We start from the raw sequence: 14,224 nt of genomic DNA, 5'->3' as shown, positions 1-14,224 counted from the left end.
TTTGGTCAGAACAGAATTTGTGTTCTGACCAAAGCTGGAAGGATGTACCATTTTCCTCGTCTCACTATCCCAAGGGTTATAACGCAAAAATATTCATTAGGTGAACCCAGCAGAAAACAAATAACAGCCCTTCATCCCAATAAAGACCATGTGCAATTATTTCAATTATGCCAGTTTTTCAATCCCCAACTTTTAGTTCTAACCATAATATTCCAGCCAATTCAATTGCTCAAATGTTGTGATTTTTTTTTGCAAATCATACAGGGATGAATGTTCCACTTCCAGAAAAGTTTCAGTGGAAGCCACTTTGATATAAAGGAACTTCTAGCATATTTCCTTTTACCCTTTTCAAATTATTAGTACCTCACTTCTAATACAACAATGTCCTCATCTTTCATCCCACTGCGAGCCCTCACTTTTTATTACAACCAGGTTTGGAGGGTTAGGCGTTCATTCCAGTCCTACTACTCCGTAGATCATGACATAAAATAATACATTTTCCAGTTACCCAGATGATGAATTAAACGCGTTGTATGTATCAGACTGTAAGCAAAACAACATAAACTAAACTTCAGTAAAAATGCAAAATAAAATTTAAAAAACCTAAAATAGTAAGAGAACAATCAGTAATATAAAAATATAAATGCTTAATTTTTTAAATATCCCGAAATGCACGCTTGGGAAAACACAGAATTATTCTTCAGGGAAAACAAATAGATTTCTCTGCAGAGTCTAACTTCTGAAAAAAAAAGACATTAACCAATGGGTTATTCTTGAGGACAAAAGCTTAAAGATTCTGAGTCTACTGCTCTGTCATTTTGGCATGAGTGGTCAAGCCACTAGTTATGATGGCTGTCTCTAATGTCTTGCAAACATGTTTTGATCAGTAATTTTGTTTCAATCATTTTTTTCAAAAGATCAAACAGCTTTCACTCTGAAGAGATGTAGAGGTTTTTCTTTTTAAAACATGGCAAAGATCAGCTCAGCAGCTTGTTTGTAGCAAGCTTTCCTTCAACTCAGATTATTCTGAGTAAACTTCCCTCCAAATGAACCAAAAACAAAAACCCCTACAAGTCACTATTCAATAGCAGTCTCATAGAATCCTTACAGTATGGAAACAGGCCCTTCAGCCCAACAAATCCACACCAACCCTCAGAGCATCCCACACAGACCTGTTCCCCATAACCCACCTAATCTGCACATTCCTGAACACTACGGGCAATTTAGCATGGCCAATCCACCAAGCCTGCACATCTTTGGACTGTGGGAGGAAACAGGGCAACCAGGAGGAAATCCATGCAGACACAGTGAGAATGTGCAAACTCCACACAGATAGTTGCCTGAATCTGGAATCAAACCTGGGTCCCTGGCACAGTGAGGCAGCAATGCTAGCCACTGAGCCACCATGCCGTCTACAGCAAAGCAATCAGTTTGTGATTGCCAGGAAGTTTTGTTTCTAAAAATAAATCTCCAAAGTCACGAGAGAACATCAAATGACCTGTTTCAAATAAACCATTCCAAGTAAGTCCACAAAACTTGAAACTAAATTGCTTTATCCTTCAAAACCTAAGTCGTCCAAGAAATGCTCGGTATAACGCACCTCCATAACATTTGCAATAGAAAAATCTTAGCATTCCATCATGTTTCCTCAATTAATTCTTTACAAAAGAAAATCCGCAGCACAATGCTGTGACAATGAATGTAGAACCTAACAAATATGGAGTCATAGAGTCATACATCACAGAAGTAGACCCTTAAGCCCAACCAGCCCATGCCGAATATAATCCCAAATTAAACTAGTCACACCTGCCTGTTCCCATATACCTCCAAACTCTTCCCACTCATGTAATTATCCAAATGTCTTTTAATTGTACCCACATCCATTACTTCCTCAGGTAGCTTATTCCATATGCGAGCCACCTTCTGTAAAAAAAAAGCCCCCATGTCTTTTTTAAATCTCTCTCCTCTCACCTTAAAAATTTGTCCCCTGCCCTTGAAATTCTTATCAGGTTTAACAATTTGAGCCCCTGCAGAAGTCAAGGCCCAAGAAGAAATGGGTTCAGGATAAAAATTGAAACTACATCTGATTGGAAAATTTCACCTGCTGAAGTGAAATAAAACCACTGTTGTTTTTCTTGCAAAAATGTCCACATTTCAATAGCCTAATACAATATCCCACATCTCAATTCATGGCTTTGGGCAAACCTAGCCCATTGAACAAGACTTGTTTCAAAAGCTTGCTGAAGTGTATGAGAACCCTCATCTGCTCCAATATACCTCTAAAAAAGGGAAGGTGATTTCTGTTTATACTTTTTCTTTCATTTTTCAATTATCTCATGCTGCAATTTTTTCCATACAGTAGTTATTTTCATTCATCCTCTATTTATTTACTCTTTTTCGTGATTTCGTGATTTTTTTTCAATTATGTTTTGAATTATACATCTGAATGCATCATATCATGGTCACAACTGGGGTTACCACTAGACAAGTCAGATTCCAACAAATGCTGGCTGATATTTCATAATTTGTATTTTTTTTTTATGATAGCAATCTTTCGCTGACCCATAAGCATGCAAACGATGCGGCAGATTTGGTTTGAACATTAGAACAGAACTTTTGAACAGACACAATTTGAAAGATTTCAATATACTGCAGAACAACATCCCATCTATTCTAGCACTATCCCTTTATAGTACTCAAATACTAGCGGGAGTTCCGTTCTCCATCACATCTTTGGCTTGAATTAATGTTTTTTAACTCCCTGTCTTGAGAGCTTGACAACCTTTTTTTTCGTAAAACTCACTTCCTTGAATGAATTAAGTTTAAGTTCAAGTAACCCCTTCAGTGTTCCAACCAAATACTTCTATTCTGGTATTTTTCAAACCAAAACCCATATACTAGATAACCTATTTCCAAATGAACTCCATTCTCCAGTAGAAATTGTTCTTATGTTTGGCCCCAGTCAGGTCTTCTGTCCACTTAAACAAAAGTTTTACAAGCTGTAGTTTTGCTAATCAAAAAAAAACTCATTCTTCTAAACTGAAAGCAAGTTAATGCATTTCAATGTTTGCTCTTTCCAATTGTAAAACTCTCACTATGCAAACAGACATTCTTTATTAATCCAGGAGGTCACCTGACCTCTGATACACACAGCTTTAAAATTATTGCTCAAGATACAAACTTTAAACTAAATGATATTGATATATATGAATCTCACACACTTCACAACTGAGAAAATAAGAGTGCATCAGGATCTGTTGTATGGTGATATAGTGACACCTAGACTTTTTGATCCACTTCTCTCAGATTCAGGACTAACATTTAGTGGCTCATCCACTGATAACTTTATCTAGTGTACAGTATGGTTATTGTTTCTATTTCTTAAGACATTCAATCTGTCATAGAATTCTGCCATAATAACATCTAGTACAGAAATGGCTGTTCTACACTGATGGACCCATTCAAATTATTTAAACCAGTATCTGCTGCATCAGATAGTCTGCATTGTACACATATCAAGCAAGGAAATAAAATTTGTTCAGCAAATAACCGTGATCAGCCGTTACCAGCTAGTGCCAGTTATTTATCTCGGTTTGTTGTAGAACACGGAATACTGCACCATGCATACCTAAAAATAAGGCACAATTTGGTGAACCCACAAGGCTACTTCCATGCTAATCAATGTAAGAAGCTTGCAATAGAGAGAGCTAAGTGATTTTATAACCAACAGATTTGGTCTCAGGTATACAATCCTGTTTCATTCAGTCATTTAAAGTAATAGACAATTTAAAAACTCAAAGGTGGAGAGACTCCACAAATATCCCATCCCCGGAACTAGAAAACAAAAGACAAATTTGAAGGATTAAAAGTGTTTTTTTTTCAGGTAGAAGTTCCCAATCCACCTCCTCCTCCTGACCTCTTCAACACAAGAGTCATAGCGTCATGGAGTCATACAACCCATTGCTCCAACTCATCCATGCCGTCCAAGTTCCCCAAACTAAACTAATCCCATTCGCCTGCATTTCTCCCACATCCCTCTAAATCTTTACTATTCATGTATCTGACCAAATGCCTTTTAAACGTTGTAACTGTACATGCATCTACAACTTCTTCTGGCAGTACATTCCACATACGCACCAACCTCTGTGTGAAAAAGTTGCCCTTTAGGTCCCTTTTAAATCTCAAATCCCCTCAATTTAAACCTATGCCCTCTAGTTTTGAACTCTTCAACCCTAGGCTATTCACCTTATCTATACCGCTCATGGTTTTATAAATTTCCAAATGGTCGCCTCTCAACATCCTACACACCAGGGAAAATGTCCCAGCCTCTCCTTATAACCCAAATCCCCCTGTCCTGGCAAAATCCCTGTAAATCTTTTCAGCACCCTTTCCAATGTAATAATAGCCTTCCTGTAGCACGGTGACCAGAAATGTACGCAGTACTCCAGAAGTGGCTAATGCCATATACAGTTGCAACATGACATCCTTACCCCTATACTCAGTGCTCTGATAATTAAAGCAAGCCTTCAATGAAGATGCCAGCCTAATATCCGGACAGCATCACAGAAAATTGGTACTCCAGAATGATATGCACTCAAACCAATCTGTTCCAATACGAACACAACTCAATCTACATGGAAATATGAAAAATTGATCAGGTATGCACTACACAGAAAGCAGGAAAATTCAACCAGCCAATTATCACCTTATAAGTTTACTACTAATCATCAGCAAAATAGTGAAAGGTATCATTGACAGTGCTATCAAAAACCAATTGCAAATGAATAGCTGGCTCACCAATGCTCAGTTTTTGGTCTGCCAGGCTCACACAGTTCTTGTCCTCATTTGGTCAAAATAGTTGAATTTTTGAGGGAAGAGAGAGTGAATGTCCTTATCATCAAGGCAAAATCATATGAATGTGGAATCAAGGGGTCCCAGCAAAACTGAATTCTATGCGAATCAGTGGAAAGCTCTCTAGTGATTACAATCATGCTAAACAGAAGATGATTGTGGTTGTTGGGGTCAGTCATCTCAACTCCAGGACATCAGTGTTATCCTCACAGTAGTGTCCTAGCCCCAATATCTTCAGCTACTTCATCAATGACCTTCCATCTGAAATACAAGCAGAAATAGGAATGCTCACTGATGATCAGACAATGCTGAGCCCAATTACAGCTCCTGAGATACTGAACTAATTTGCGTCCAAATGCAGGGGACCTGGACACCATTCAGGTTTGAACTGATAATAACATGTAACATTCACATCACTCAATAATGAGGCAATGACCATCTCAATCAAGAGACATCCTCCACTGCTCTTGGCATTCAATGTTGTGACTATAAATGAATCTTGTACTATTAACATCCTTGCATTTAACCCCGACCAGAAACTGAACTGGGCCAGTCATATAAATATTGTAGCTACATGTGCAGGTCAAGAGGTTGGAAATTCCGCAGTGAATAACTAATTTCCCTGATTTATAAAAGCATGTTCACCATCTTCTAAGCACAAGTAAGGAGGGTGATAGAATATTTTTCACTTGACTGGGTGAGTGCAGATCCAACAGTACTCAATGTATTCAAAACCATGCAGATCAAAGTGACATATTTGACTGCCAACCCACCTAGCACTTTCAACATTCAGCTACTTTACCACAAACACACAGTGACTGTAGTCCTATAGAATGCACTGCAATAACTCACAAGGTTCCCTAGACACAATCCTCCAGACATGCAACCTCTACCACACAGAAGGGCAATGGCCCAGAAACATAGTAATATCACCATCTCTTTGCCAGAAATAATCCTGACCTGGAATCTGATCTCCATTCCTTCATTGTCATTCCTGGAACTCCCTTAACAGCAGTATGGTTCTACACACAACACATGGACTTTAGTGGTTCAAGAAGGCAGATTAACACCACTTCATCAAAAACTGTTAAGGCTGGTTAATAAATGCTGGTTTAACCAGTGACACTCACATCTCCTGGTGGCACTCCTGTGGCTATAGATCTGCTTGACAATCAGATGGCCAGCAACTCACCAAGGTAAGACTTCCTCCCGAGATAGAGGCAGAGACTTTACATTAAAACAATTAACTCTGCTTTCAACAGGTATATTGTTCCAGTGCAGCTGTTGGGATTATAGGTGTCTTCCCCCAACTCAACTCCATCCCTGATCTTTGAACCAGGTCTGATAGACTCTGACATCCCAAAACATCCAGCCATATGAGTCAGAGATATAGCCAAAAGAAAGTACCATGACTCCTGCCAAACTCTGTGGTCTTGTTCATGGGAAGCATGTTATCAGTAGCCGTGGCATATAATTTCTTTACATTTGGTTCAAATAATTGTTAACTTGGAGTTCTAAGTTTTTGGAGTCGCAGAATATAAGGCTTTAGAATGAAATACCAGTTTGTGATTGAAGCAAATGCCATGTCAACAGTGCTGTCTTTTTCATAGCTCATTATAGAGAACAGTGTTAAAGAAACACATGAACAGAATGGACATATGGAATTAAAACTGCCACATGTGGAAAATGAACAATAGTACAGATTACTGTTTGGGATGTATGGACTGCTTTTAATTTGTAATTTTGTTCATATATAATTATATGTAACCTAACTTTGAGGATTGAATCATCGACACTACTGTTCCTGCTCTATTTTTGCAAGTGAAGACATAGTTTGCTGACATTGCCTAAAACTTATATTTTCTGAAATTTGAAGATGTATGATGTTATGCAGGTTACAGCTCCGTTCCTCCACCTTGGTGCAATTGTCGCTGTGACGATCATGGCCTGGTTCGTCATCGATCAATTTTTCCAGTCAAAGAGAAGTGAGTAACAAAGACAATAGAATGGCAAAGGAACTGCAAGTCACTGTATTTGAGCCTAAGATTTAAAATGAGAAATTGTGATCTAAATTTCTCACAATGAATTATACTGTCAGGTTTCCTGTGATGGGTAGAGTCGGATTTGGTTTGTTATTCATTAATGGGATATGGATATCTCTGGTTAGGCCAGCATTTATTGTCCATCCTTAATTGCCTTGAGAAAGTGGCAATGAGCTGCCTCTTTGAACCACTGATGTCAATCGACTGGAGTGATTGGTACACCCACATTGCTGTTGGGCAGGGAGTTCCTAGGTTTTTGACTGAATGACACTGAAGCAACAGATATTTCATTTTTCATGCTCTGAAAGAGGACATTTGACCTATTGGTTCTGCACCAACCCTTTGAAGAGCATCTCACTCAGACACAGCTGCCTATCCTATCCCCACATTTTTGCCATGGATAATCCACGTAACCTGCATATCCATGCACACCACAGGCAATTTAGCATGGCCAATCCACTTAACCTGTCGATCTTTGAACTGTGGGAGGAAACTGGAACACACAATGGAAACACATACAGATGAGGGGGGAATGTGCAAACTCCATACAGACAGTCATCCGAGGCAAGTTCAAAAACAGGTCTCGGCCCTGTGAGGCAGCAGCAACAGGTAGCTGGCCTTTCCAAATCAGAATGGCAAGTGGATTGGAGTGGAACTTTGTGGTGCTAGCATGACATGCATCTGCTTCCTCACTGTTCTCAGTGACTATAAACAATGATTTGGAATGTATTGCCAAGGAGCCTTGGTGCGTTGCTGCAGTGCATCTTGTAGATGGTACACACTGTTGCTACTGTGCATTGATTGTGGAAGAAACAAATGCTGAAGGTAATAGACGGCATGCCAGTCAATTGTCTGCTTTGTTTTTGATAATGTCTACAATTTTGAGTTTTGATGTAGAGGGATAACGGTTAATGTTTCGAGTCCAGCGACCCTTTGTCAGATTTTGTTGTACAATTGTTTGGTGATATTGCAAAAATATTCTGAAGTCCCATTGCTTTTCCAGTACCAAGTGCCTTGAGTCATTTCTTGAAATCATATGGAGTGAATTGATTTGGCTGAAGACTGACATCTGTGATACTGGAAATTTCAGGAGGAAGCCAAGTTATATCAAATACTTGGTGCCTTTGAATAAAACTAATGGCAACTGCTTTAGCTTTGACCTTTGGCCTGATATGCTGGGCTCTGGCATCACTGTGAACAGAGATATTTCTGGATGTTGCCCCCTCCTGTTAGTCATTAAATCATTCACCACATTTCACTGTTGGATTTAGGACAATTGAAGAACTTAGAACTCTCAGGACAGATGTGGAAGCATTGGAAAAGGTGCAGAGGAGATTTGCCAGTATGTTGCCTGAAATGGAGGGTAGGTCTTATCTGGAAAGTTTGAGAGAGCTAAAGCGTTTCTCTTTAGAACAACGAAGGATGAGAGGCGACTTGATAGAGGTGTACAAAATGATCGGAAGTATAGATAGAGTGTACAGCCAGAGATTTTTTTCCTAGGCTGAAGGTAGCTATTATGAGGGGGTATAGTTTTAAAGTGAGTAGAGGTAGATATAGGGAGACCTCAGAGGTTGGTTCTTTACTCAGAGAGTAGTCGGAGCATAGAATGCATTGCCAGAGAGGGCAGTGGAGTTGGCCTCATTAGGGGCATTTAAGTGGCTATTAGATAGGCAGATGGATTATAGTACAAGGTAGTGGTGGAGGTTAGATAGATCTTAGGATTAGTGTTAAAGTTTGGCACAACATCATGGGCCGAAGAGCCTGCACTATGCTGTACTGTTCTATGTTCTATTTTATTCTGCTGATTATGGAATTTCTTTGTCTTGTCTGTTGCATGCTGTTTCTGCTGTTTGGCATGCAGGCAGTCTTGTGTTTTTTCCTCATTTGTTGTCACCTTAATGTTAGATGGGCCTGGTACTGCTTCTGGCTTGCTCGTCTATAAGTTGCTCATTGAACTTTAATGTGGGCATTTCACAACTTTTCACTGGTGACTGGGAACTTTTATGTTTAGCAAGTGCATATCAGAAATTCAGATGCACAGATGAGAAGGGGAACAGTTAATACAGGACAGAAGGTTTATATCTGAATGCAAGCAGAGTAAGGAATAAGATAATTGAGCTTGTGACACAGATTGAAATTGGCAGGTATGACATGGTGGGCATCATGAAGACATGGCTGCAACAGGAGCTGAATAACCAAGGATATACATCTTATCTAAAAGATAGGCAGGTGAGCAGAGGAGATCGGGTCGCCTTATTAAAAGAAATTAAATTAAATCAATTGTAAGAAATGAAGTAGGGTCAGATAGTGTAGAAACCATGTGGATAGAATTGAGGAACTGCAAAGGTAAAAAAAGAACATAGTTGGAGTTATGTGCAGGCCTCCAAACAGTGGCCAGCAGCTGGGACACAAGATACATCAGAAGATAGAAAAGGTGTGTAAAAAAAGTGAAGTTACGATGATCATGGGGGCTTTTATTTATACAGGTGGACTGGGAAAATCAGGTTGGTAATAGATTGCAAGAAAAGTAATTTGTGGAATGTCTATGAGATGGTTTTCTGGAGCAGCCTGTGGTGGACCTCACAAGGGAACAGGCGATACTGGATTTAGCGATGTGCAATAAGGGAGACTTCATAAGCGAGCTTAAGGTGAAGGAATCCTTAGGAAGCAGTGATCATTGTATGATTGATTTTACTCTGAAGTTTGAGAGGGAGAAGATAGAATTAGAAGTAAAGTTGTTACAGCTGAATAAAGGTGACTACAGAGGCATGAGGGAGGAGCTGGACAGAATTAACTGGGAGAGGGGCCTAGTAAGAAGGACAGTGGAACAGCAATAGACGGAGTTCCTGGAGGTAACTCAGAATACACAGCAAAAATTCATCCCTAGGAAAAAGAAGCATAGTACAAGGAGGATGAGGCAACCATTGCTGACTGAGGAAGTCAGGAATAGCATAAAGCAAAAGGGAAAGCATATAATGTGGCAAAGGCAAGGGGAAACCAGTGGATTGGGAAGCTTACGAAGGCCAACAGAAGGCAGCAAAAGAAAAGAATTAAAGAGGGAGTGAATTAAGTATGAGCATAGGCTAGTGAGTAATATAAAGGGAGACTGTAAGAGTTTCTTTAGATATGTAAAGGGCAAAAAAGAGACAAAATTGGACATTAGATCACTGGAAAAAGAATCTGGAGAGATAGTATTCAGGAATAAGGAAATGGCTGAGGAACTGAACAATTACTTAGCATCAGTCTTTACAGTGGAAGACACGTCCAATATCCCAAAAATTAAAGAGAGTCAGGGGGCAGACCTGTGAATGATGGCCATCACCAGCGAGAAGATGCTAAAAAAACTGAATTGTCTGAAGTTGGATAAATTTCCAGGACCAGGTGGACGAACTGTAAAGGGCTATGGATATTCAGTCGATGAATAATTTCAAGACCAAGACTGATTGAGAGACATTTTGAGTGGATGTATGTCAAGTGATATGTGGATTAGGCAGAAAATAGAATTGCTGCAGATGTCCAAGCATGACTCTAATGAATGCCAGAGCGTGTTTCATCGATTGCATTATCTAATCTTGCTTCTTTTCCTGACATTCGTGTAATATTGACGTCCAGTAACAAAATTGAGACAAAGCCAAACAATAATTACAAAGGTTACAGGGGCTAGTTTTAAACAACTTGGTTAAAAATTTTAAAATAGAAATCTTAATGTCCACTTGTAATGGAGGCAGACTGGGAGGGCTTTAATGAACTAAGACTTTCTTTTTATTTCAGATTTAATGTTGACTGGCCTAGTTTCACAGACATCGAGAAAACTGGCAGGTAAAAAGAGGAAAAAGCAACTGGAGCAAACTGGTAAATGTTTTTCTAGCACTGCATATGGGCTAGGAAAGTTTTCTACTTTTCCTCCTTACCTTTCCATGACAATTTGCTTTATCCCATTATTAGACAATCCTCTGACAACTTCCTGATATCTGCATGATTCCTTACGGTCATCTGGCCCATATTTCTTCATATCCATCTACTTCAGTAGCGATCCCAATGGCATTCCTCAATGTCTATCAACTTCTAATATCTATCAGTTTTCACAATTTCAATACGTTCCTCGCTTCACCCTCCAAACAGCCACCATGGCCCATAATACATCCCTGCTCAAAACCATATCAACCCATTCTTTCTCTCCTTCCTTCCTCTCTGCTGCATCTGGAGCTGAAGGCCATTTGTCAGTTTGCCAGTCATTCCCTCAGTCTGACTATGGCCTGGAGATGAAGTCCAAATATGTTAATCAGAATCTGCCCTTCAATTCAGTCCAGCCTCCAGGATGTCTGTATCCATGGGCTTCCCAGCCACTAAATTTGCCCTCACTTGTCTACTTCCCTAAATGTCAAGGCCAGGATGCTGAAATTGATAGTAAAAGTATCAGAAACTTTATCATGGAGATTGTAACGCCACTTTACACTTTTTGTTTTCAGTTTTACAGGTGATTATACCAATGTTCTATCTCGGAGTGGTGATAATCCTTTATTTTATTCCTCTTGCAATTTCCTCCCCTTGTATTATTGAAAGAGAAGATCTGGCACCACGGCCAGCTATGATGGGACACCGTGGAGCACCCATGGTAGGTATCTGCTATTTTAATACAGAAAACCAGTTAGTGAAGGATAGATCTAGAGCCAATTTTTACACATTTTAATAATGATTTAGAGAGTTACACAACACAAGCATACACCTACTAACCCAACAAACACTCTTTCTGTATCTATTTGTGAGGACTCAAGTGAATGGCCAGCATCTACATACATTTAAACACAGTTAATATTTAATTAACATGTTCTTTATCCATGTTGTTTCTTGACTTGTGGTGTTTAATACTGTTGCTCAACATGGATTGTATTAGATGTTGACTTTTCATGTATTGTTTTAGTTGGCTCCAGAAAACACTCTGATGTCTTTTGAGGAAACTGTGAAATGTGAGGCGACTACTTTTGAAAGTGATGTACAGATCAGGTATGTGATGGGCAGCCATTTTTAAACCACCACACATATTGGACTTAACTCACCAATCTGACCTCATTATTTTCTAACATTGCCCGCACAGTCTCTCTATAATCATTCTGACCTCTGCCTCAGCTCCTCCCTGATCCCAAGCTAGAAACGCTGGAAAATTCTCAGGTCAGGCAGCATCTGTAGAAAGAGAAACAAGCTGGACAATTCTGTGAGATTTGTGTTCCTGCTTGGCTGAAAGTTTAATTTCAGCTCACCTCTCCAGGGTGGAAGCCATACACTGTGCTTATGGCTATCAAGTTATTAAATAGTTAATGTTGTGGCTTCTGCCCGTAGCTGCAAGGTTTTTCCATCTTCAAGAACTGTTAGTTAAATTTTGAAATTGCAGCATACCATCACAAAAAATGATGATTCAGGGTACATAATAAGGTGTAGAGCTGGATGAACACAGCAGGGCAGGCAACATCAGAGGAGCAGGAAGACTGACATTTCGGATCTGGACCCTTCTTCAGAAAATTTTCTGAAATCCAGGAAATTCCCTCCCTAATGGCATTGTGGGTCAACCTTCAGAAGGTGGACTGCAGTGGTTCAAGAAGGCAGCTAGGAATGGGCAGTAAAAACTGGCCAGCTAGCAACACCCACATGCCACAAAATGAATAAGTAAAAGCAAAGGCAGGATACAGACCCCAAGTGTTTAACAGGGCCCAACAACCTGGACGACAGCTCTAATGGGGGGACCCATTAAGTTTGGATATGGGACCAGAGACCAGACTTTCAGCAGTCCCAGGGCAGTGATTTATGTCCCTGCTCCTGCTAGCAGGCACATACACATCTACTCACCAGACATTTCTATTCTGAAGTGAGTTTAGTTTTTATTCTTTCTGCCAAAATGAGTAATTCCACATTCTCCTACATTATATGCCATTGCCACATCTTTGCCCATTTACTTAAAATACCTGTACCTCTTCATTGCCTCTTAAGATTCTCTCCACAATTTGCCTTCCCGACTACCTTTGCATCATCAGCTAATTTGGCAACCATGCATTCCATCCCTTCATCTAAGCCATTAATATGAACTTTAACCAACTGAGGTCCCAGCACCAATCCCTGTAGATCTCCATTCATTACATCACACCAACTTGAAAAAGACCTGTTTATGCTGACTCTGTTTGCTTTTAACCAGCCAATCTTCTGTCTATGCCAATATGCTACTCGCTACACCATGAGCTTTTATCTTCCACAATAATCTTTGATGTGACACCTTATCAAATGTCTTCTGGAAATCCAAGCATGGTACATCGACTAGAACCTCTTTATCCACAGCATTTAGTAGCCCATCTGACAAGGCCATTTACACCTGCCTGTAGTCTAAGACCTTCCTCATCACTATTTACTGTACCGCCAGTTACCATGACATCTACGAACTTACTGATCATACATATGCCTTATTTACTTTTTAAAAGTCTCTGACCAACCCCTCTGTCTCTGTCTAACTGAATGTAATATTCAATCATACAATGTTCTGCCGCTACCTAAAGGTGCCTGACTATGAGATCATGGATTAATCGTATCTCATCGCATAATATCAAGTCTTGTAAAGCTTGATTCATAGTTGGCTCCAGAATGTGCTGTTATAAGAAACTACCCTGAAAATAACCTGTGAACTCTTCATTTACGCTATTGTTCCCATCTGACTTCTCCAGTCTGCCTGTAAATAAAACATCTCCCACAATTATCACTAGGCCTTTCAGACAAGCTCTGGGTATTTCCTCCTTATGCTCCTGCCTACTGTAAGATTATTATCAGGAGCCCTGCACACCACTCCTGAAACTGACTTCTTGCCATTATCATTTCTCATCTCCACCCAAATTACATCTCCATCTAAGGTTCATGAACTTATGCCATCTCTCCTTTTTTTTAAAATTCAATTCATGGGATGTGGGCCAGCATTGATTGCCCTTCCTTACTTGTTCTCAGAAAGTGGTGATGAGCTGCTTTCTTCAATCACAGCAGATTTTATGTGCTGTAGGTAGACCTAGAATGCCATTAGGGAGGGAATTCCAGGATTTCTTCTCTTCTTAATTTGGCACCTAGCTCCACGAATTAACAATGCAGAACCTCTTTCTTGGTCCTTGCAATACTTTGATACCTATTTGGACCACAATGATTGGGCCTTCACCTTCCTACTGCACATTCCTCTCCAGCCTTGAGCAGATGTTCCAAACCCTGGCTTCAGGCAGATGACACAGTCATCTAGTCTCAAGCTTTTTGCTGCAGAAAATTATCAATCTCCCTCAGTGTACTGTCCCTTGCTCCAGCTTCCCACTTGT

At 39.9% G+C, this 14,224-nt stretch overlaps 1 protein-coding gene across 2 annotated transcripts in view; it reads left to right on the top strand.

The window, feature by feature from the left end:
• LOC125458911 (glycerophosphoinositol inositolphosphodiesterase GDPD2-like) overlaps positions 1 to 14,224 on the top strand; it is a 119,355-nt gene that overhangs the window by 52,290 nt on the left and 52,841 nt on the right. For both annotated transcript variants that reach the window (XM_048544745.2, XM_048544743.2), the window contains exons 7-10: positions 6,746 to 6,836; positions 10,665 to 10,745; positions 11,363 to 11,508; positions 11,815 to 11,897. In XM_048544745.2, coding sequence (XP_048400702.1) covers positions 6,746 to 6,836; positions 10,665 to 10,745; positions 11,363 to 11,508; positions 11,815 to 11,897 — 401 coding nt within the window. The remainder of the gene's footprint in view (positions 1 to 6,745; positions 6,837 to 10,664; positions 10,746 to 11,362; positions 11,509 to 11,814; positions 11,898 to 14,224) is intronic.

The sequence above is a fragment of the Stegostoma tigrinum genome, chromosome 15, assembly GCF_030684315.1.
Source record: "Stegostoma tigrinum isolate sSteTig4 chromosome 15, sSteTig4.hap1, whole genome shotgun sequence".
NCBI lineage: Eukaryota > Metazoa > Chordata > Chondrichthyes > Orectolobiformes > Stegostomatidae > Stegostoma > Stegostoma tigrinum.
Note: the sequence above shows the minus strand (reverse complement) of the source record. Positions and strands in the feature narration are given on the sequence as shown.